General features: G+C 45.5%; 1 protein-coding gene across 1 annotated transcript; it reads left to right on the forward strand.

The window, feature by feature from the left end:
• Positions 1 to 896: 896 nt before the first annotated feature.
• HDC (histidine decarboxylase) lies at positions 897 to 23,732 on the forward strand. Its single transcript, XM_055320197.1, has 12 exons — positions 897 to 969; positions 4,718 to 4,890; positions 8,490 to 8,603; positions 9,583 to 9,705; positions 12,159 to 12,293; positions 12,544 to 12,687; positions 13,138 to 13,204; positions 14,041 to 14,203; positions 14,295 to 14,385; positions 18,249 to 18,347; positions 22,458 to 22,559; positions 22,695 to 23,732. The coding sequence occupies exons 1-12, from the start codon at positions 939 to 941 to the stop codon at positions 23,442 to 23,444; spliced, it is 1,992 nt and encodes a 663-aa protein (XP_055176172.1). The 5' UTR covers positions 897 to 938; the 3' UTR covers positions 23,445 to 23,732.

A 23,732-nucleotide genomic window follows, 5' to 3' on the forward strand; every position in this document is an offset into this window, starting at 1 on the left:
AGAGAGAGAGAGAGACAGTATCTCAAGCAGAGTCCCGCTAAGCCCAGAGCCTGATGTGTGGCTCCATCTGAGGCCCTGAGCTCATGACCTGAGCCCAAACCAAGTCCCCCGCTTCACTGACTGCACCACCCAGGCGCCCTGTGTTTAACCACTTGTTAATTATTCCCTCTCCACAGAAGTCTTTAGTGAAAGGTGAAAGATTTATGCCGCTGGAGAGAAATCAGAGCATGCATTTGATCACATTTTCATCAGAAAGAAGCTCCAGGAGTCGTGTTGCCCTCCTCATGGTAGTGTCTGCGCGCCCTCTCTCACACACACACATGCACACACATGCACCCTTTCAAGTGCTAAAAGCCATGAAGTCTGGGTGATGTTTCCATTTTTATTCTTTTTGCTTATCTGTGTTTTCTCATCTCTCTACAACAGTAACTATTACGTGGCAATTTAAAAACTCCACTGTGTTAGGTGATAATATCTGCGTGTCCCTGAGCACCAGGCGGCCAGCAGGGCAGCATCTCTGGACGCGCCTGTTCTTCCCTCCCTGCTGCTGATAGAGAAGCAATAGCAGGAATAATACCGATAATTTGTGCCTCTTATTCTGCACCCTGTTGGCTTTGTTCTGGGCTACAGAGCTGGCGCTTCGTCCGTCCGAGGGGGGGGCTCTACGGTCTGAGTCCTGGGCGGAAAGGCTGCCTGCAGGTTTGGGTTGCTAAGTGCACTGTTTAATTTAGAAGTGCCTTTTATCCTGGATCTCCTGACCAGAATTGGGGGGAAAAGGGGTGGAGTTCATTAAGCCTAGAGGAAGGGCCTTTGAAGGGTGGAGCTAAGGTGGAAGAAGGGAAAACCCTTTAAATAAAGGGCCCACACTGGCCGCCCAGGAGTACCTCCTCCACCTCCTCCCATCGTCAGTGAGAAGGAGCCGCCGCAGCCCCAGGGACATGATGGAGCCCGAGGAGTACAGAGAGAGAGGTGAGCGATGGGCTCCCGCCCCTGTGGCTCTGCAGGACCTGGAGCTGGTGGTCTGCCCTTCGACTGGGGGGGGGGGGGCGTCATTTAACTGGCGTGTTAGGATTGCCCTCCTGAGAGTTGGAAAAATCCACAGAATTTTTCCTGAGAAAGGCATGTCCAACCAGAATCGAAAACTTTCTCGAGCTCTCCTTCACTCATCCTCTCCCTCTCATCCTCCCACTCTCCCGTGACACCCATTTCCCATCCCTTTCCTCACGAATAGAGGGTTTGGATTCCTGGTCCACGCAATGCCAAAATATTGCCTCATATTCTGAGGCAGGGAAAAAAAAATTTCCCTGAGTATTCTGTAGTCACCGCAAAAATCCTTTCGTTTATATTCACTTCTCTGTGTGTGAATCTGCCGGCACTGTTCCTTTACTTAGTCCTTCATTTCATAAATATTTAGTGAGCAGCTACTATCTCTCTCTCTCTCTCTTTTTTTTTAAAGTATCCATGGATTTTAGTTTTGTTTTTTTTTTTTTTACTTTTTATTTATTTATTAATTTATGATAGCCACACAGAGAGAGAGAGAGGCAGAGACACAGGCAGAGGGAGAAGCAGGCCCCATGCACCGGGAGCCCGACGTGGGACTCGATCCCCGGTCTCCAGGATCACGCCCTGGGCCAAAGGCAGGCGCTAAACCCCCGCGCCACCCAGGGATCCCAGCTACTATGTCTCAAGCCTCGTGTAATGAGAAAAACCAAACGGTTAGGCTGTTTTCAGGCATGGCTCCTTAAGAGAGGCGGTTGGTAGTTGCTTCTAATCTTTTGCTCTGTGACTTTTTTGTAACCCCATCCCCCCTGGTAAGGTATGTTACCTAAAATTTCTTTGCTGTGAGGTATTGTCCCATGTTAAATCCAACTTTTTCTCTCTCCTCCCCCTGGATATAACTCACTAAGTAGCTGGCAGCCTTGACACCTAAGCGTGAACTGGTTAATCCCAGTGCTTCCCAAAAGCCCTGAGCAGCTTCCCGTGGACATTTATCCTGTGTGTAGAACACAAACACATTTCATATTGCCCCTGGACAAGTGCGGGGCTGGGTCAGGCCCTCAGAGCTCTGCTGGGTGCTGCTGCAGTCCAGAGAGGCATCAGCTGTGGGAGGGTTGGAGCACAGAGAAGGATGTGGAAATCTCTCTTTGTCTCTTTTGCAGTCTCTTTCTGGGATTGGTCCTGCTCATGAAAATCTTGCATGAGCTGGTGCTGAGGCTAGAAATCAGCTTCCTTCTCCTTTTCTTTATTTTATCTTATTTTATTTTTACAGGGGGAAGAAGCCTAAGGGGTACTAAGGAGGGATTATAAGTTATTGAGAGAGACAGAGAGGGAGAATGAACACCCAGACCCAGAGAGGGAGAGAAGCAAAGGGAGAGAGTCAGAGGGAGCAAGAGACAGAGCCACTGAGGGCTGAGACCCTGTCCTGGACACATGAAAGGGGAGAAAAAAATAAATAAAGTTGCTTCAGAGTATTTGAGTTGGCTATTTTTCTTCCTTATTTATTTGTTCATTCATTTGGGTTTTTCTTTTTCTTCTCCTCCTTCTCCTCCTTCTCCTCCTCCTCCTCCTCCTCCTCCTCCTCCTCCTCCTCCTCCTCCTCCTCCTCCTCCTCCTTCTTCTTCTTCTTCTTCTTCTTCTTCTTCTTCTTCTTCTTCTTCTTCGTGAGCATCTAAGGAATATCCTAAGCATTGAGGTATTGGTGCAAACAGGGAGAGAGATTGAGTAATTAAGACCTGATTTTGCATATTCCTGAAACTAATATTACACTATATGTTAACTAACAAGAACTTAAATAAAAATGGGACACAAACAAAAATACGTGGTCTTGCATTTTCCTAAGACTTCCAGCGAGTGCAGGGCTTGTAGTCTAAGTCTATGGTTGTGCTTTAGGGATGACATGAACCTCAGAAATTTTAAATCATTTTTTTAAAGATTTTATTTATTTATTCATGAGAGACATGTAGAGAGAGGCAGAGACACAGGCAGAGGGAGAAGCAGGCTCCCCTTGGGACTTGATTCCAGGACACCAGGATCATGACCTGAGCCAAAGGCAGATGCTCAACCACTGAGCCACCCAGGGTTCACCTACACCATTTTTCTGTGTGTGTGCAAATTCATAGTTTTCATCAGATTCTTAAAGAAATCCATTGGTCCAAAAGTGAGAAATTACTGGTCCAGTGGGAATAGTGAACAAGTAGATTTTTCAACTGGTATCAGAACCTGGCACAGGCACTTGCCATCTATGTCAACAAACAGTACAGGGTGTGTGTGTGTGTGTGTGTGTGTGTGTGTGTGTGTGTATCAGTTTTTGGATAGAAAGTGCCACAGAGTTTCTAGTAAACCTGTAAGGTAGTGACTTAATTAGATGTTCTGTTTTTGAGAAGAAAAGAAAGGCAGGAGAGATAATCAAGGTTGATATGGGTAAGGGAAAGGGGAGGAACAATTAGTATTTCACTTTGGTGCTTGAGTTTTATACTTCATGAGTTTCCATCTTGTTCATTTGTTCACTCACACACTCCTTCCAGTGGTCATTCATTCCCTCACTTATTTTTTCATTCATTTAAAAAATATTTATTTATTCATTTGAGGGAGAGAGAGGGAGCCAGGAGGTGGGGGTGGGGTGGGGTGGAAGTTGGGATGGAGAGAGGGAGAAAGAGTTCCAAGCAGATTGTGCTGAGTTTGGAGCCTGATTCAGGGCTTGATCCCATGACCCTGAGATCACTACCTGAGTTGAAACCAAGAGTTGGTGGCCTGACTGGCACCCCCTCCCTTCTTTTTTTATTTTAAGTAATCTCTACACCCACTTTTTTTTTTAACTCTTAAAAACAAAAATTTTATTACAAGCAGGAACAAAGAATACTGGCTTAAATAAAAGGCAGGTGGGAGTGCCCTCCTCTAGGCAGCTCCCTCCTGACTTCCCAGTACCACTGCAGCATGGCCCAGGGGCCTGCCACCAGGGCAGATCTGCTTCTCCCAGAGGGGACCTTCCGTGGCTGCCATTTCTCAGCTGCCTGTGACCCACTACCTTCTGCAGCAAGGAAAGGCAAGACACGAGGACTTCCTAGTCACTTGCCAAGGGCTTCAGCCCACTTCAAGGGCCAAGGACAATTTCCTATCTATTTTGACAAGAAGCTAGAGTTTCCAGCAGAGAAGGGACATCCTTTGATTTTGGGCCCAGATGTAGGCCAACAACCTTCATTTGCCTCTTGGCCCACCCTGCACCTTCCTCTCTTTTCTCTGGATGGAGTCCTCGGTTGGCAGAGACTCCCTGTCCTCTAGCCACTGGCATTAGGTCCCATACTCAGAGCCCAGAGGAGGGAGCACGGCTTGCAGAATGGCAGCCGCTCTCACAGCCATTACCCCATCCACCATGCCCAGCCTCAGCCTGTCTGGGCAGGTCCTGGGCTTCCTGATGTCCAAGGAGGAAGGAAAGATAGGAGGACGGGGGAGGGGGGGGGCAAGAAGAAATAAGGGTCAAACTCATGACCCTGAGATCAAAAGTCACATACTCTATTGACTGAGCCAGCCAGGCACCCTCACCCTCACTTATTTTTAAATGCTGAAGACAAGGCTGATGCTAGGGATCAGACCTTCTTCCCATTAGCCCACGAATCCCTGTCCTTCACCAAGTATCTTGGCCCTCACCTGAGGGGGTTGGGCACGAATTGGCCTGGCCCAATTGGGGGACCTGAGGCTGGTGTCTCCTCCTCCCTTGTAGGAAAAGAGATGGTGGATTACATCTGCCAGTACCTGAGCACCGTGCGGGAGCGGCGCGTGACTCCGGATGTGCGGCCTGGTTACCTGCGAGCCCAGCTGCCTGAGAGTGCTCCCGAGGAACCCGACAGCTGGGACAGCATCTTTGGGGACATTGAGCGAATCATCATGCCTGGGGTGAGATACTTGTCACCACAAGGGTGATTCTGGATTTCGGAGCATAGGAGGGTGGGCAGTGCCTGAAGAGAAGCCTGCCTTGGGTAAGCCTGCCACTCGGGTACGTAGCCTGTCTTGTGGGCACGTAGAAGGCCAGGACTTTGAAATTAGGTTTCTGATGCTGGGGCTGCCCTGTAGTGCCAGGTGGGAGGGCGGAGGGAGCCAGCGCCAGGACCTAGTCTGACAGATGTATGGAAATCTAATGGGATGAGATGAGAATGAAAATTGGGTCTGAGGGGAAAGGCCAATGTGGAGAGCATGACAGAGAGGAGGCTGGAGACAGTCCCTGAAGCCCCAGCCAGGTAGAGCCAGGGACTCTCCTGCAGAATGCTGAGACTCACTGAAGGGAAAAAAGGTGGCTAAGAACACACCCCGTCCCTGAGGGTACCCTGACTGTCACTGTAGAGAGGCCCAGGGAGTTGAGTGAGGCCCCGTCAGCAACCTCCTTTCCCCTCCACGAGGTGGGAATCCTGTCCTTTGCTACCCAGCGGAGGTCTCATGATTGAGCTGCTTTTCAGGAGTAGAAAGGAACTTTCCCTGAATCATCTATACTTCCAGTGATGGAGAGCACAGCCTGGTGACTGCACTGGCAGGGCTGGCAACCAGACAGAGGCTGGCTGGTGCTTGAGCTGGAGCTCGACTCCATGGGCTGTGACACTGTCCCTGGCTGCCAGGGGCAAGGAGCTGCACCAGGAGCTCATGCTAAAAGTGCGCAGTCTTCCTCCCACAGAAGGGCTACTTTGTACCAAGCTCCAGGCCATGTACCAGGCACTAGCTGGGCCACATTACAGGTTAGCTTGTTTTCTCCTACAGTGATCCTACAATCCCCAGTTTTACAAACGAGGAAACTGAGGCTCAGGGAAGTTAATTGTTTTCTCAAAGTTACAGAATTTGTGGCTGGCAGATCCAAGATTTTAAGCCTGGGCCAGTCTTATTCCCACACTGCAGACTCCACAAGTGTGTGACTGAGTGCTCCAGCCTGAGTCTGTGCACCCAGGCACCACCCTTCAGCGGGACCCCAACACACAGGGCTGTCCTCTTCACTCTCTCTGCTAGGGGCATTGGTGTCCCAAACCACGTGTGTCCAGAAACTTTCCGAGACTGACTTGAGATTTGCTTCTATCATCCCCTAAATGCTTTAGATGGGTCAGAAATATGCCTGGAAGCAAAAATGACAAATTATCCAAACTCAGAATAAGTTGGCACAAACTTATTGGTTGGCAAGTTTGTACAAAGCCAATTGCTCATCTCTCTCTGACCACTCAGCCTATTTCATAAGCATCTTTTGAAAATTTCCATATCGTAAAGCTTTACCAGGGAGGCTAGCTCCCCGATAAGATTATCTCATGGATTTCATTCTGTAAAATGTAATCTGCTGAGGGGCCAACTGTAATTTGGTAGTGAGACTGAGCAACGGTCAGAGGAGGCGGAAATGAGCTGATTTGCTGGATTGCAATTCCAGCAGTTGCTGGGGGTGTGGTGAGAGAGGCTCATTTCTGGAACGAGAGGTCTGTCTGTTTTTGATAAGGGTTCCTCTGGCTTATCTTATCAAATTTATCTTGCAAGAACAGATAATTGCCTCTTGATAGGGTTAGGAGATGGAAGCCCTTTTTTGGGGTTTCCAAAATACTGTTACTAAGGGCACCGATAATGAGGACCCAGTCTTCTAACTCATCTTAGAGGCTGTCCCAGCCTCTGAGAGACAGCTTGAAAGCACTTTGCCCTTGGCTTTCTCATGTTGATCAGCACCTCATTGAAGACTGATTTTTCCCTTCCTGCCTTCTCCTGGACACAAAGAGAATAACTGCCCTGCTGCTTTAATTCCAACTCTGGTTAGAAAAACCTCCTCTGCTCCTCATGGGGGAGTGAGAGCAGCACCAGGAGAGAAGGCAGGGCGCCCGTCCTGCTTAGGAGCTTGGGCCCTGGGGTCAGACAGCCCCGGGTTTCTGTCTTGGCACTGTCATCTGTCCCTGTGAGGTGTGTGTGATCCTGGGGCTGCTGCTTCACACTAACCAGCCCTGATTCTCGTCTGTAAAACAGGGGTAATGGGAGAACCTATCTCACAGGGGTGCTGTGAGAATTAAGTAAGATGAAGCACAGGAACATGGGGGATATTGTTGTTACCTTCCACACATTTTGCCTGGCGAAAAGCAAAAGAGGTCTGATTATCTAAGAGTCAAGTCGGGATATATGATGCATCTACCACCATGTGATTAATTGACCATTAACATTAGTGCTTTACATTTTGCAAATTTCCTCCCAGACCAACCCACGTGACAGCCCTAGGAAACAGGATTTGTTTTATGCTGGGAAATCAGGTTAAGAAAGGTGCAGAGGAGTATCCTGTTTTCATGGGTTCCTAATCATATATACATTTTGAGATCCCCTGTAAGAAAATAAAATTAAGTATGGTTCTCAAAAAAGACCCCTCCAAACATGGGACCTTGGAGTTTAAGTTCAGTGGCTTCGCAATAAACCTACAGTCACACAGCTGGTTAGGGACAGAGGTAGGACTGGAACCTGTCTTTGCAATTGAATTATATGCTCCTTCTATCATATACACTGTCTAGGACACTGTCCTTGCTGGTGAGGGAATAAAAGAATTTCTGCACCCTAAATATTGGTACACTAGGGTATTGACTAATGAGTTTTCAGTAGGATGGGACATCTAGAATGAGAGTGTTCCCTGGATTCAGGGAAAGGACCAAAGGGGGCTGGGGAGCTGGGAACATGTTTGTGGAAGAAATGAGTATTTAGTAGCTTTCTAGGAATTAGCAGGTTTTGGAAGGTCCTGTCAGGAGACACAGCGTTGCTCAAAAACATGAATGCAGAAATGGACAGGGCATCTTCATCAACAGAGAAATGAAACCAGATTAGATAATTAGGCCAGTGAGCCTGTTAGAGTGGGGCCCTGTCCATTCCCCTTGCTCCTGTCTATGTCCCGTTCTTCAGTCTGAGTGTGGGCTCAGGGATTAACTTGGAGGTAAGGGTCCCATGCCCTTGGACTGGCACTCCTCCTGTCCTTTTCTCTCCTTTCTTCATGTTCTCTGGGAAATGAAGGACAGCTTTGAATCCATTCTCACTCACCCTTTGCAGGAGCTGTGTGCCCAGAGAGCTCAGCGACCCATAAAACAAAGGATGCTTTTTGCAAGAAACTGGATGGGACAAGCAGCCTCTTCTTCTGGAGCTCATAGGCTCCTCTTCCTTTTATTTCTGGGCGGGGTGGAATTAGGGGATGAGCATTGGAGACTAATGTGAACACTATCCAGAATTTACAACCCTAATTACTATACCAATTTTCATTTTGCATATTCCCTTCTGGTCTTTGCATATGTAGAAATGCTCCACTGATGAAGCAGCTTAGGATATGAGAAATGTAGGTGGCAAGAACGCCATGAATATGTTTTACTTTTATGGAGTTGTGTCATTTACTTGACTCTCTTAAAAGCGTCAGCCCATCTCTAGAATGGGTGCCTCCCCTTGCCAGGAAGAGTCTCTGGTAGAGGAAGGACTCCCAGACATGCTTCCTGGTGCCATACATGGACATGTTCTGCCTTTAGGTGGTACACTGGCAAAGCCCCCACATGCACGCCTACTACCCAGCCCTCACCTCTTGGCCATCACTGCTGGGAGACATGCTGGCAGATGCCATCAACTGCTTGGGATTCACCTGGGTGAGTAGCAATGGCTGTAACTGTAACCAGTGGCAACTGGGGGATGTAGCAGAAAGTGACATCCTGGGGCAGGCATATTTTGTCCTAATCTCTGAATGGGATTCTAAGATAACTTATTAACAATGGCTACATTCTTTGAGCTTGAACTTTATAGAAATTATCTCATTTTATCCTTTAACACTATGGAATCATGAGTATTGGTCCATTTAGTAGATAAAGAAATTGAGGCTTAGGTAATCTGTCTCCCTAGGATCACGCAACTCACAGAGACACAGATGACATTTGGACTGAGATCTGGTTATTGCTACAGTTTGTGATCCTAACTAAGCACTTTCATACTATGGGTACAACTTCCCCCGTGTTCTTGTCTGTGAGGGGTTAGGGATATATCCTCAGACTTCACTTAATATAACACCCTAAGAACCGACCTACCTTGAATTGTGCCACAAGCCTCCTAAAACAGCTTTATATTTTAAGCCCAAACTGGTATAGGTTGTGTTGGGGATAGGGGTGGTGGGGTGGGGAGGACTGGGAAGGGGAAGGGGAGAGAGTTACTATCTTTTCCAGGAAGGCATGCTTTCTTTCTTAGTCCTAAAACTTGCCTTTGGTCTTCAGAATGCTGCTCAACTGGGTATTTTAGGGACTAGCGAAGCCAAATGGAAGCAATCATTAATTCCTAGGGCTGTTTCTCCACAGAATTTTGGAGTTAAGAAAGACTCCACCTCACTGAGGGTGGGGCATCAATTCAAAGCCCTACATTCATTTCTCTTTATGTCTGGGAGAGGATTGGATGGGAATGGGGCACAGAGCCTGACACAGACCCCTTCTCCAGGGGGAAGATAGGTCAGGTTCCCATTGATAGCGTAGGGATGTGGGGAGGCCTGGGGGCAGAGACAGATGTGTTTCAGGGGCTGGCGAGTGTGGGGGCCCATCTTGGTGTCCTGGGGCTGTCTGGATGAAGTTGCTTTCCCTCTTTCAGGCCTCCAGTCCTGCATGCACGGAGCTGGAGATGAACGTCATGGACTGGCTAGCAAAAATGCTGGGACTCCCAGAGCACTTCTTGCATCACCACCCTGGCAGCCAGGGAGGAGGTGTCCTGCAGGTGCCTACCTTGGCAAAGCTTCTTCCAGCTTGGGGGTGAAGTAGTGAAAGATAAGCTGAACTCTTGCCCAGGCCATTCTCCTGTTTTCCACGGAGGTTCCCCTATGTCACCCCCTCCACCACTATCACTGCCATCATCTTTTTGCCATTAACCGTCATCATCCTGACTGCCACCATGATCACTGATTCCACCGTCAGCGCTACCGCCTCCACCACTCCCACCACTCCCGTCACTGCTACCACCTCCACTCTTCCTTTTTTTTTTCTTTTTTCTTTGAAAAAGATTAAGAAGTCAGCACTTTATCACATTTCTAGTATTGCTTGATTCAGGTTTCTTAGTTTATAACTCAACCACTCCCCTTCCTTGTCTTACTTAACACCTTATGACATTAGGAAAAGAGAAGGCAAGTGGAGCCTTCTTTCCCTCCATCCTGGGTCCAGAAGACCCTTGGCAGTGAGAAAAATGAGCAACATAAATTGATTTATCTTATCCTGTAGCCCTATCATTTGGTTATCTGTCAAATAGTAGTTCCTCAAAAGATTTCTTTTTTTGTTAAGAGTTGTCAGCACAGTGGAGCTTGCTGGGTGCCTTCCATAGACCATGCACAATGCACATTGCTAGGTACTTTCACATCTATAAACCCTTGACATTCATGAGGGCTTGGTTCTGAGACCTTTGAGAACCCCCCTAATTCTTGAATTCTATTCTAATATGTAACTTTCCTGGTTTTATGGTCTATAAGATAGAGGTAATATTAACTAACAATATGACAACAATGTTTTCCTCAAAGAGTGGATATGAACATTAAATGGGCCCTTCTTTTTTTTTTAAGCCTGTTTTCAACTAGCTTCATTCTTTTATTTTTAAATTAATTAGTTAATTTATTTTTGATTGGTGTTCAATTTGCCAACATATAGAATAACACCCAGTGCTCATCCCATCAGGTGCCCCCCTCAGTGCCCATCACCCAGTCACCCCCACCCCCTGCCCATCTCCCTTTCTACCACCCCTTGTTTGTTTCCCAGATTTAGGCGTCTCTCATGTTCTGTCTCCCTTTCTGATATTTCCCATTCATTTTTTCTCCTTTCCCCTTTATTCAAATGGGCCCTTCTTTAAAAATAGCCACACTGTCCTGAGATGAGACCTGGAAAGTTTGCTGGGCTCATTTGCTAGCTGAGTGACTCCCTCTCCCTCTCCAGTCTGAAAATCAACACAAGGAAGGCAGATTACTGCATGCTGTGAACCTTATGGGTTGTTTGCAGATCGTTACAACCTCAGATATCATATCTGGGAGACATGTCTGTCATACATGATCTTGCTTTTCATTTAATTATCTCAAGGACTCTGTAAGTAAATAGGACGATTGCCAATTTTTGAGATCAGAGCACTGGAGCTCAGAGAGGTTAAAAACTTGCCCAGTTGCACGGCTGGTAAGTGGAAGAATGAAGATTCAAACACTTGCTTGTCTATATCCAAATGGTGCTTTCTCCTATAATTCATTGGCCGTGTAAACTTGGTTCAGTCCTGTAACATCTCTGAGCATTGCTATCCTCAACTGTAGGGAGGAATCACAAGTACCTCAGAGAGGTTTTATGAGAAGCCAAGAGGTTGACAGAACGTTTTGTAAACCACAAAGAGCCATGTAGATGGAAGGTGGCACTATTATTACTATTCCGCTGGCTTCCTTGTTGCAGAGTGATTTCCAGCTGCTGAATATCTAGTGAGGTCTGATCCATACCACTCCCCATTACACTGTCTGCCAGGCTTTGTAACAGGGAGCTATCAGCTGTGGGTCACCTCAAGGGTTGAAAAGCAAGGACACCAAAGACTTTTAAGAATTCTGTGAGGTTGCTGAGGGGCCCACAGGATTCCTATAGTCATAGCCAGAACAAAATCCTATCCAGCCTTCATCTGGATATCAATATTCCCACTCTGGGAGGCAGCTGAAGGGATACTTTTCATTTTATAAATGGAAGAGTTCCTGGAGGGGCAATGTTAGCTCAAGGTCATAAGTGCACTTGGCAACAGAACCAAGGCTAAAGTGACCAGTCTCTCCTATAGGCCAGGACCTACTCTCGGGAATATTCCTTTAGAAGCAAATTCCATGTCCATACCTAAAGTGAAGAAATGGAAAGTTCTTTATTTTTAACAAGTTTTACATGGGGAGCAAACATATCTATAGGCAAATTTGTATCTAGCAGAGGCTGAACATTCGCTTTCTGGTCTCTGTGGCCTCTCTAATAAAAATGTTGGTATTAGGTGCAAATTTGCTTTCATTACTTCCCTGGACAACTGGAGGAGAGGCTGGTGTCCCAGGAATGCATATTGTGAATGGAGAATGCGGCATAGGTCTGTGAGTCTAGAGGAAGGACAACCCTTTAGGCAGGAGCCAGGGTAACATGCCCCAGGAACACAGGGAGAGGCCGCCACTGGTAATCCTTCTTCCACTACAGAGCACAGTCAGTGAGTCCACCTTGATCGCCTTGCTGGCAGCAAGGAAGGACAAAATCCTGGAGTTGAAAGCGTCTGAACCCGGAGCAGACGAGTCCTCCCTGAATGCCCGGCTCATTGCCTATGCCTCTGACCAGGTGAGTTGCCTGATACAGGCCAAACCTTGGCATCAGTGCTTGGCTTCTGGATTCTTAGTTCTTGAATAATTTTTTTTCTAGACATGAGTATGCTGGAGCTCAGGGAAGCACAAGTCTCAGAGGTCCTCTCCAGGACCCTTGGGGAAGACACATCAAATGTTATTTTTGATTACTAAAGCCAGCTTCTGCAGTTTCTGGGGGGGTGCTCATCCATGTGGACTCTGCTAACAGGTTTCCATTGTTCATCTAGGCTCACTCCTCAGTGGAAAAAGCTGGCTTGATTTCCCTTGTTAAGATGAAGTTTCTGCCTGTGGATGACAACTTCTCACTCCGAGGAGAAGCTCTTCAGAAAGCCATCAAGGAGGACAAGGAGCGGGGCTTGGTGCCTGTCTTTGTAAGTCAGAATGTGTTCTCAGCTTAGAATGATAGGACCTGGAAGTGAGGAAAGAATTTGGGCAGAATTTACACAAGTAACATGCAGGGGAGAAAAAAAAAGAATGGTTGTCAAATACAATGTTTTATAAATTATGCTTGATATGTTAGGAAATAAATTTTGTGGGTCATAACCTGCATAAGAAAAAAACAAGAATGGAAAATAGCAGAGTGCATTCCTGTAGCCAGAGTAGTACCATTTGGTGAAGCTTTTATTTCAAATGCACACATGTACTAGATTGCTATATAAAATGTATTTCTTACTGTGGGTCATGGTAAAGTGTAATGGGAAATACACACTATTCTAGTGGGATGGGTGAGATAGATAATACCTGTGGTCAAATCTTTCTTTCAGGCTGACTGTGTCACATGAGCCCACCTTCCCCTATTAACTTCCTTTATTTTCCCTCAGGTGTGTGCAACACTGGGGACCACTGGGGTCTGTGCATTCGACTGCCTGTCAGAGCTGGGCCCCATCTGTAAGTGTCCGCCCTGTCTGGCTGGGAAGACAAGTAATGAAATTTAGAATGTTCCCTAGAGTGAGAACCTGAAACTAGCTCTCTGGCATTCATTCCCTTACCTATCCTTGGTCAGTTGAGGGAGCTTAAGAAGAGCCACGGAAGGTCACAAGGAAGCCAGGGCACTGATTTTCCCAGCAGTGGACCAACGCTTATCTTGCATCCTCTCTAGGAGGCAACAGTGGGAGAGTCTCAGATTTTCTTGCCCTCTCACTTGTATGTCAAAATCTACTTAAAATGGGCCATATGTGAAACACAGAATAAAGGAGGCACCATGAAATATTTTCTATTCTAGGCTAAGGAAAGGAAAATAGTAGGGTCTGGGAAACCAGGGGAGAAGATATAGGCAGAGAAGAAACCCAAATGGGATTGTTTAAAATCCCAAAGCAAGAAACCCACTAGGGAAGAGAGACATCCCCTGTCTACCATTTGTGTTGGATGCCATTAACATTGCTCTCCGGCCTAGTGGGCAGTTGCTTATGTGCCAGAAACTGTGGGTTAATGCCCAGAGGGTGTTGACCCTCTGGCCAGTGAGAGAAAAAGGCCGGTTGTGACTCTGTGGATTTTCCCTTCAGGAGGCTCCCCTTCCCATCCATGGGCCGCCCCTCCCCCACTCCCATCTTCATGTGCCTTACCAACCCCTCCAGGCAGAGCAGGCCATTCTTTCTTCTCTTCTCTTGAAGCCCACCAACCACTGCACCAGGGAGCAATGCCTTTGAGCCAACCAGATGACAATCCCCCCTTCTCCCTGCTACTCCCCGTCCTGCCTCCCAGTCAAGTGACATTTGCCTCCTCAGGTGCCAGTGAGGGGCTATGGCTCCACATCGATGCTGCCTATGCAGGCACTGCCTTCTTGTGCCCGGAGTTCCGGGGCTTTCTGAAAGGCATCGAGTATGCCGATTCCTTCACCTTTAATCCTTCCAAGTGGATGATGGTGCACTTTGACTGTACTGGGTTCTGGTGAGTGTGGCAGCCAAGCTTCCAGCACCTGGCAAAGCCTTGCTTCCTTTGGAGAGGCCTCAGCCACTAATGTGTGTTTGGAAACCCACAGGGTCAAGGACAAGTACAAGCTGCAGCAGACCTTCAGTGTGAACCCTGTCTACCTCAGGCATGCCAACTCTGGCGTGGCCACTGACTTCATGGTGAGTGGCCAGAAACGGCCTCTGGGATGGGAACTGGCTGCACCTGACCCCAGAAGGTCTCCTTTATGTTGGCTCCCATCCAAATTTGGCACACTGTGAGCCCATCCCAAAATATGGTGCTCTATGCCTTCGGTTTCTAAGTATATAGACTGAAATCCAGAAAATTGTTAAAAAAGCCTAGAAAATGAGACCAACCTCTGAGGCAGTATACTCATTTCCTGAATAGGTATAGCATTGCTTAATTCCCAGAGATGCCTTTTCTACTGTGAGGGGATTCATTCCCTTCTGTCTCCATCCTGGATCATCTTTTCTGCTTAGTGCCAGCAGCAGGGAAGGGTGGAGAATTTCCTTGGGTAGGGAAAGAGGCTTCTTTCTTGAATGGCTTTCATCTTCTGTCTCCAGGACTATGGAGGCAAGGTAGGAGGCTCCATGGGAGGGGGTGGGGCATAGGTACCCTTCCTGAGCTTCTGGACGCTGCCAGGTAGTCCTGGCCTTCTCAGCTAATTGCACCTCAGATTCTTGAACCTGCCCACGTTCTCAGCCTGTACAATCTCCTGGGAAAACAAATTCTACAGATTCACCCCTCAGTTTGAAGAGGAATTTTTCCTTTAATTGTAGGGGAGACAGAGATGTAAAACAGTTATATCTGCGGCCAATGGGAGACAGCAGAGCAGAGTAGCCTAGCTTGGTTTGAAATGCTACCCCAGCAGTGGGCCTTTAGGAAACTTAGTGGCCCTCTCTGAGCTATGGCTTCCTCATCTGTAAAATGGGCACAGTGGCCCTAATTTCATAGGGTATTGTGAGGCTGAAATGGGAGCATACGCATAGATCACTTAAAGCAGTATTGGGAATGTGGCAAATGCTCAATAAATGGTAGGGGGGATATTGCTAAAAATTTCTTCTTTTAAGCTGCAGAGGTTCACTATAGCAAAGTGGTTAAGCATTGAGGTTCTAAAGCCAGATGGCCTATGTTTAAATCCTTGTTCCTCTGTTTATTAACTTGTGTGGCCCTGGTCAAATGACTTAACCTCTGTATCTTGGTTTCCTCATCTGTAAAATGAGGATGATGATAGTAATATTGGCTTCTGAGGCTTGCCATGAAATTAAATGAATTAATGCAGTGAGGCAGAGAGAGCAATGCTTGATGTCTATGAGATTCAGTTTGTAAAGAGATGCTTCTATCTTGTCTCCTTGGGAAATTGAAACATCTTGGCCTTTTAGTCCTAAAATAACGGCTCTGTTATCTCTTGATTATATTGTGGTTATTCTCCCTCAGACTGGCTCACACTTCCTTTAGACTTTTGAGGTTTTTGATTAGAATTGCAGGTAGTACGCTCACAGATCCTCAAGAAGTTGAAAAATAGAATGAATAACGGTTCTTTCATCTTCTCTGCCCTGTCTGGTAGGTTTTAAGCAATTTTTTTTTAATTAAAAAAATTTCCATAGCATCATTCCAAGGGGCAGATCTCTTCAGGGATAATTCAAAGTTTCTTGTTTGAGTGTGAAATGGGAAACGGTACCCATTCTCCTATAAGTGCATTTGGATCATCATAACTTAAGAGCATTATCTTAACCTTCACCCATTTTGGATCTCGTGTTAACTTTTTGTTTGTTCACAGCAGTATCTCAAGATCTTCCTGTCGTTCATTCCCATTAGTCTGGAGATTTTTATGGTGCTCTCTCTCTTCTAGATAACTTTTTACAGAAAATATTGAATTACACTTTTCTTAGCACTGGTCTAGGGGAACCTTATTATTTATATTTCCACATCCAGAAGGTGTTGCTTTATGCTTTTCCTTCCTCTACCTCTAATTCTATGGATTCAATTTTCAAGTCTCAAAGAAGCTCCTAGAAAATGGAAGCTTCTATCTGTTGTGATCCTGAGAGTCTTCACTTCTGCTCTGACCCAAGCTCCTTTTCACCCAGGTGCCTGTAACTTTAAATAGAAGCCCAGCCTTGTTTGAGATGAGCCAGAAATAAGCAGCATCCTGGGAAAGAAGACTTAGGAACTTTACCCCTGAGCCCTGGCGGGACCTAAAATCAGGGCTAGATTTCCTGACATCAGGCTCCTACTAGTGGATGGGGTATTGTTTTGCCTTTGGCAGGGTAGACCTACAAAATCGTGGAAGTACAGAGGAGACCTGGGGGATGTCTTTAGTCAAAGAAGACCATGTCACCCTTTATAAGTCCAAATTTTCTGCTCTAAGCAGAGAATATAGGCTAGCTGGGTCAGCATGGATTGGTTTTGGGATGACAAGAGAAACAACTGAGGGTACAAACAGAACGTAAAGAAATAAAAAATAAAGTAATCTCTGCTTCTTATTTTTATTTGCTGTTGAGATAAAGTAGCCAATTAACCATAACCATTTGGGAAGCAGTGTTTCTAGAGAAGGCCCCTATTATCCATTCATTATTCTCCCAGAGTGTCTATGTAATAATAAGGGATGGAGTTGACAGCTTTCCCTGTCACAGGGATTTTATCCTGTGTCCAGGTTTTGATGCCCTCTGCTGGTAAAGTAAGTCCCTAAACTGGAAAACAAAGGCTTAGTACTTGACAAAGGAGAAACTTTGTCCATTCCCAAAGGGAGAGTGTCCCCAAAGGGAGAGTGCCTGGGTCAGGGAATGAGGGTGAAGGTAAGCACATTTGTGAGGATTTGGCAATCCTGCGGGTGAGTAGATAAATATCAGTGAGATAAATATTTAATTTTAGTCAACAGAAATTGGCAAAGCTTCCTGACATTGGAGGATCAAGAGGTCATTAGAAACCACATCGCTCATCACTGGTAACTGCCAGTGTGTTCCAAACTATTTAGTCTGTTTTCAGATGTGCAAACTGATTTGAAATTGGTTTGAAAATATTTAGATGTATGGTGCCCACAACCTTGAACTTTAGGTCTCGTTGATCTGGTCACCTGGAACATTCAATTTCTGTGTACCAGAGGCCCAGATGTGAATGCTCTTAAAATCTGAAAGCTGGAGTCATGGCTCCCATGGGCACAAGAATGTCATGGGAATGTCACAGGAAGAAGTCAGGACAAGACAATGAGATTAAATAATGATTGTCTTGGTTCTAGGCAGAAATACTGCTATGATTTGTAGCTTACATTTTTATCATCTAAATAGCCAGTGCTTGCCAATAACTTCCTGTGAGGCTCTCTGTATTGGTTTTCTTCATGCCACTTCCCTGGGAGGTGCTGTTCCTTCTCAGTCTCATGAAGAGCCAGTGGGGTGGCGTTGTACAGTAAGTGGCTGAGCTGGAGGAGAAACCCAGGTCTGGGGGGCTGTAGCATCTTGACTACTATATTTTACATTCTGGGGGCAATAGAAATAAAACTTTATTCTCTGCAATTTGAGGGACTTAGGTTCTTTTATTTATGTATGTATTTACTTTTTTTAAAGATTTTATTTGTTTATTCATAGAGACAGAGAGAGAGAGAGAGGCAGAGACACAGGCAGAGGGAGAAGCAGGCTCCTCGTAGGGAGCCTGATGCGGGACTCGATCCCAGGACTCCAGGATCATGACCTGAGCTGAAGGCAGACGCTCAACCACTGAGCCACCCAGGCGTCCCTTAAGGCAGCATTTGAAGCAACATGTCTTCTTGGTTCAGGGTCACAGACTTGGTTTTCACTTGTCCTGTTTTTGGACAAGGGTACCTGTTGGCCACCTTCATCATGATTTGGTTATGTGACAGGGCAACCTTTGGGTAACTTGACTTGGCTTCTCCTTAGCAACAGCTTTGGGAGTCATGATGACAACGTGTATCCCCAGGAGGCAGGGCAGGCAGAGCATTTTAAAACCAAGGAGTGTGTGAGGGAGCAGTGCCCTTGCCTCTAATCATAAGCACTATGTTCCTTTGTTCTAGCACTGGCAGATCCCTCTGAGCCGGCGGTTTCGCTCTATCAAACTCTGGTTTGTGATTCGGTCCTTTGGGGTGAAGAATCTTCAAGCACATGTCAGACATGTATGTAGTCTTGCTATGTGTCCTTGTGGGGAGGAAGGCTGGTTTCTGCCCAGGGGACCTGCGGTGTATGGCTCAGGTGTTTGGGCCTGTTTCTGGGCTCCCGGGACTTGATTATTCAGGGCAGTCATTTGTTAGCTAGAGGGACACTGAGCAGAACACTGAGGGCTACCTATTGTCTTTTCCCTTGCACAAGTGTCTAATTATTCCTTCTGTTAATCATCAAACACTGGGGAGTGATGGCCTGAGAACCTGTTTTGCAGAGAAAGAAAGGGCAGCCTGTGTGTCCAGGGTAGGAACATGTATTTCAGGAGTTATTCTGGTTATCATAGCTGCCTGAAAATTTGAGTCACTTATGGTTATGTCTGAGACATGGCTCGTCTGGCTTGGATATGTAGACCTACCAAGTCTGGAACAAACATCTCAGCATTGTGTCAATAGGTATTACCGAAGGTCTATTCGGTGCAATTTATTTTAACTTAATTCAACAACAACAACAAAATCATTGTGTTAGACATAAGACCCAGAAATAAGTGAGACAGGCATTGTCTCTCAGTCATATTCTTCATGAAAGGGGTGGGACTTCTTCACTCAGAATTTTGCTCTCATTTCTCCAAGTGCTTATGAGTAAGACAAAGCCATTGATAAAAATCATGGATAAATCCAAAGACATTGTCCTGTGTGTCTGTCCCCTTTCCCCTTCCCTTTAGGGAATTTCTTCTTCATTAAATAAACACAAAACCAAGTGAAATTGTTGAGCCAGCCTATGACTTGCTTACTGTTAGTAATTTTACATTTGTAATAAACATCAAAGTATTTGTCAACCCCATGTTTATTAATGAGTGGCTGTCACCTAGCATGTAGGGGGAGACATTAGGGACTTTGTGCTCTCTCTAGATCCTTAGACTCAAGATTGGAGGTCGTGGCTGGGGAATAAGACAGTGGAAGTTACAAGTCACCAGGAAAGCTCTTTTGCTTACAATTTAGGACTGGATATTCTGTGTGTAGATTCTGGCTAACTCCCCTAATGCTCCTCTTGGAATTCAAAGCTCTGAATTCCCATCAGTCCCCCCACTACCTACACTGGGCCTATACTTCTGGGCCTTGCTTTCAACTGCCTGGCCATCAGTCTTTATTTTATCTCAGGCTTCTTACTGATTCATTATAGCTGTATCCCCAGTCTGTCTCTGCACCCTCACCTGTGCTTTGCCCTTCTGGATTGCTTTCTCTTTTCCAAATGTTATTAAAGAATTATGTTTTGTTCCTCCCAGGAGATTCCCTGACTATTCTATCTGACTAGCCCTCATCACTGCTAACTTGGCATTCCTAAGATCACCTGCTCAAGCACACATACAATAATGAGCTCACAGGTTACCAATGTCTCACAACAGTAAGGAGTAGAACCAAAACAGAGTTGTTGTAAGTTAATGTTATTTCTTCAACTTGAGTGAGATCATAATTATTACTTGCATAGTGTCTTAAATTTTAAAAATACCTTATAGTGTTTCATTAGAGTCTTACAACCATGCTTGGGGTGGCCACCCTGATGGCCCCATACTATAAGCAAGGCTCAGAGATGGTAATTGCACTGCTCAAGAGTGGAGGGCCTTGTCTCTTCACAATTTTAGGCTATCTTCTACTATGTGAGCTCTTGAAGGTTATATAAAACCAAGATTTGTATCTCTCTGTAATATAGTAATGCTTTAGAAAATGGAATCTGGGTTTGATTTTTCTGTTCTACCCTTTACTATTTGGTGACCTTGGACAAATTACTTAAAATTTCCGTGTTTGGCTTCCTAATTTATAAGATGGGAGAATGATAATACCTCTCAAAGGTTAATCATGATAATTCCATGAGATAATACATACAAAGCCTTAGTACAGGGCTTAATACTCATCTAAATATTTAATGAATATTTTTCTTTCATTTCCTCCTACTCCTTCTTCTTTTTCCTCTTCCTCCCCCATTCCACCCCTCAATTTTTTCCCTTCTTTTAATGATAACAGATCACTGTAATCATCAACATATCATCATAAATCATTTCCTATCACCTACAATCACCTTTCTGTAAAAGACAACTGTTTTTGGTTTTGTGGGCCATACTATTTCTGTTGCAACTATTCAACTCTGACATTGGAGCATAAAAGCCACCCTAAACAGTATATAAACAAATGAGCATGGCTATGGTCCAGGAAAGTGCTGTATTTGGCCTTAATTGTTTGCCCACCCTCCACTTAGATTGGTTCAGGGCACTGATAGCAGCAATGCTTTCATCACCCATAGAGGTGGTTTCTGGTGGCAGGGATGCTGAGCCTTCCCCTTTCCCCTGACCCCATACCTCTACCTTGTCACAATCAGCTTCCATTGTAGGAAGGAGAAGAGCATGGTGGGAGGAGCATGCACTTGGTGACCAGGAGACCTGCATTCTGCCATTGGTACCTTGAGGAAGCCACTTTCCTTTAGCCCCTCTTAGAAAATGAGGAGTTTAAGTAAGAGGGAATTAACAAGAGTGTGGCATGAACCTGGGGAAGCAAAAGAAAGGAAGACAGTATGTGACCATGAAGGGAATGCTGTCTCTGAGATCAGAGGCTTAAAGAGAAGGATTGGATTAAAACCTAAAAAGAAAGAAAAGGAAGATCCCAGGGCACTCAAAGAAAGAGAAGTCCCCCTAACATCCTTCCTCCTTATTCTCCTGGTCTAACACACAGCTGGCTCCACCTTTCCACATCCTGGTTGATACCAAATCTATCAACTTTTCTATTAAAACCAAACTTGACTTAGTATAGTCAGTGATGGCCTGTCTGTATGGCCTTTATATAACTGACTGTGTAATGGCTGAAATGGAGAAACTGGGGCAAAACTGATGTGATTAACTAAATCCTTTGAGTTCTCTTGAAATTGAGTATCAAGTCTGAGAACCAGGAGATTCAAAGAGAACTGAGTAATAGCAATTACTTAGCAGATACTTTATTGAGATCCCTCTGGGTGCTTGAAGAAACTTTTTAGAAATGAAAGAAAAGTTAAGTCCTGTCTTTGTTTAGTTAATAATCTTAGGTTTTTAGAAAAAGAAAATTTAAAAAGTGACATAAACTCCAGTGAAAGATTAATATGGTACAAAGCTTTAAATTTTTTTATTGTGGTAAAATATCCATAACACAAAATTTACCACTTTACCATTTTTAAGTGTACATTTCAGTGACATTAAGTGTGCTCCCAATATGTGCAACCATGATTATTATTTCCAGAACTTTTCTCGTCATCCCAAACAGAAATTCTGTACTTGTTAAACTGGTGCAAAGAGTTTTCTATGATGTTTGTGGGGAGGATATGTAAAAAATATATTCTCTGTCGAATGTAAAGAAAGAGAGGAGGTAATGAAACAGCATTTGAGGGATAAGATGTGAAAGGGTTTGAGAAGCAAGGGAAAGATGTAGGCTTAGGATAAAGACAGTGTTGTTGACAGCCCACATGGGGCCTCTACATACAGTAAAAGGACGGATCTCTTCCTCTGGGCAGATCCAGCCTGTACCCAGTACCTGGCTAGGAATGCAGAGAATGGGCTTGGCCCTTGCTTGCCACCTCAACCAGTCGAAAAGCTGTGAAGCCAGGATATGAGGCCAGATTGCATTGATTACAAAGCACATGCCTTCCGGCTCTGGGCTGAAGGCTCAGAAAAAGTGCCTTCAGAAATGCGTTCTTGAGGTGGATCTGATGTAACAAGCAATAGGACATTGCTCATTGGAGGTTTCACAGCTTGGAATATGAGCTAAATCAAATGGAGAAGAAAATCAGGCAGGAGCCATTCAGAACTCTGTGGTTCAAAGGTGCCATTGGTTCAAATCCATTTAGTGGTATGAAACTTTTTTTTTTAATTTTTATTTATTTATGATAGTCACAGAGAGAGAGAGAGGCAGAGACACAGAGAGAGAAGCAGGCTCCATGCACCGGGAGCCTGACGTGGGATTCAATCCGGGGTCTCCAGGATCGCGCCCTGGGCCAAAGGCAGGCGCCAAACTGCTGGGCCACCTAGGGATCCCAAGTGGTATGAAACTTTATTCCGAATTGTCCATTGCCTGATTATTAATCTGTTTTCTCTATATTTACAATTTTAGGGCACTGAAATGGCAAAATACTTTGAGTCTCTGGTCAGAAATGACCCTTTCTTTGAAATTCCTGCCAAGAGGCACCTAGGCCTTGTGGTTTTTCGTCTAAAGGTAACACCATCTTCCATGGCTTATGATTACATTATTTGGTTGTTGTTCAGCCTTTTGGATATAGAAATACTAGGCTTCTGGGGATATTTAGAGGGGATGCGACACAGACATCACTTCTCTTTATTCTTCAAACAGGGTCCTAATTGTCTCACAGAAAGTGTATTAAAGGAATTAGCTAAAGCTGGCCGTCTCTTCCTCATCCCGGCCACTATCCAGGACAAACTGATTATCCGTTTCACTGTGACATCCCAGTTCACCACCAGAGATGACATCCTGAGAGACTGGAATCTCATTCGAGATGCTGCTACTCTCATCCTGAGTCAGCACTGTACTTCCCAACCCAGCCCTCAGGTTGGGAACCTCATCCCCCAAACCACCGGCCCCAGAGCCTTGGCCAGTGGAATGTCCCTTCAGTCTGTCAATGGGGCAGGATATGACCCAGCCCAGGCCAGGAAGATCATCAAGCAACCTCAACGTATGGGAGTCAGCCCTATGAGAAGGGAAGACAGCTGCCATCTTGAAACCCTGCTGGACCCACTTGATGATGACTGCTTTTCAGAAGAGACCCCAGATGTCACCAAGCACAAGCTGTCCTCCTTCCTGTTCAATTATTTGTCCGTGCAAAATAAGAAGAAGGCAGTGCGTTCCTTCAGTTGCAACAGCATGCCTGTGAGTGCTCAGAAGCCACTGCCCACAGATGGCTCTGTGAAGAATGGTGGCTCCTCCAGGGCCAGAATCTTCTCTAGGTTTCCAGAAGAGATGATGATGCTAAAGAAAAGTGCCTTCAAAAAACTAATCAAGTTTTACAGCGTCCCAAGCTTTCCCGAATGTAGCTCTCAGTGTGGGCTCCAGCTGCCCTGTTGCCCTCTGCAGGCCATGGTTTAGACCAGGGTTTTCACACAAGAATATGATTCAGGGAGTTGCTGAACCCCTCAAAATTGTATGTTGAATTTGTGTGTGCTTACGTGTACGTGCATGTTTTCTTAAGAGAGAGCCCATCATTTTATCAGATTCTCATGATAGATACAGAGGGGAGTTTAAGCCAGCATGGTACAGAAGGTCCCAGCAATCTGGTCAGAAAGAAAGGACCCAAGGTGGCATACCGACAGACAGCTTCTGTGGTTCAGCTTGTGATGTGAAATATAATGTAGAAATAAATTGTACTTGTCCCTG

This window comes from Nyctereutes procyonoides, unplaced genomic scaffold (genome assembly GCF_905146905.1).
Source record: "Nyctereutes procyonoides isolate TBG_1078 unplaced genomic scaffold, NYPRO_anot_genome, whole genome shotgun sequence".
In the NCBI taxonomy this organism is placed as follows: Eukaryota; Metazoa; Chordata; class Mammalia; order Carnivora; family Canidae; genus Nyctereutes; species Nyctereutes procyonoides.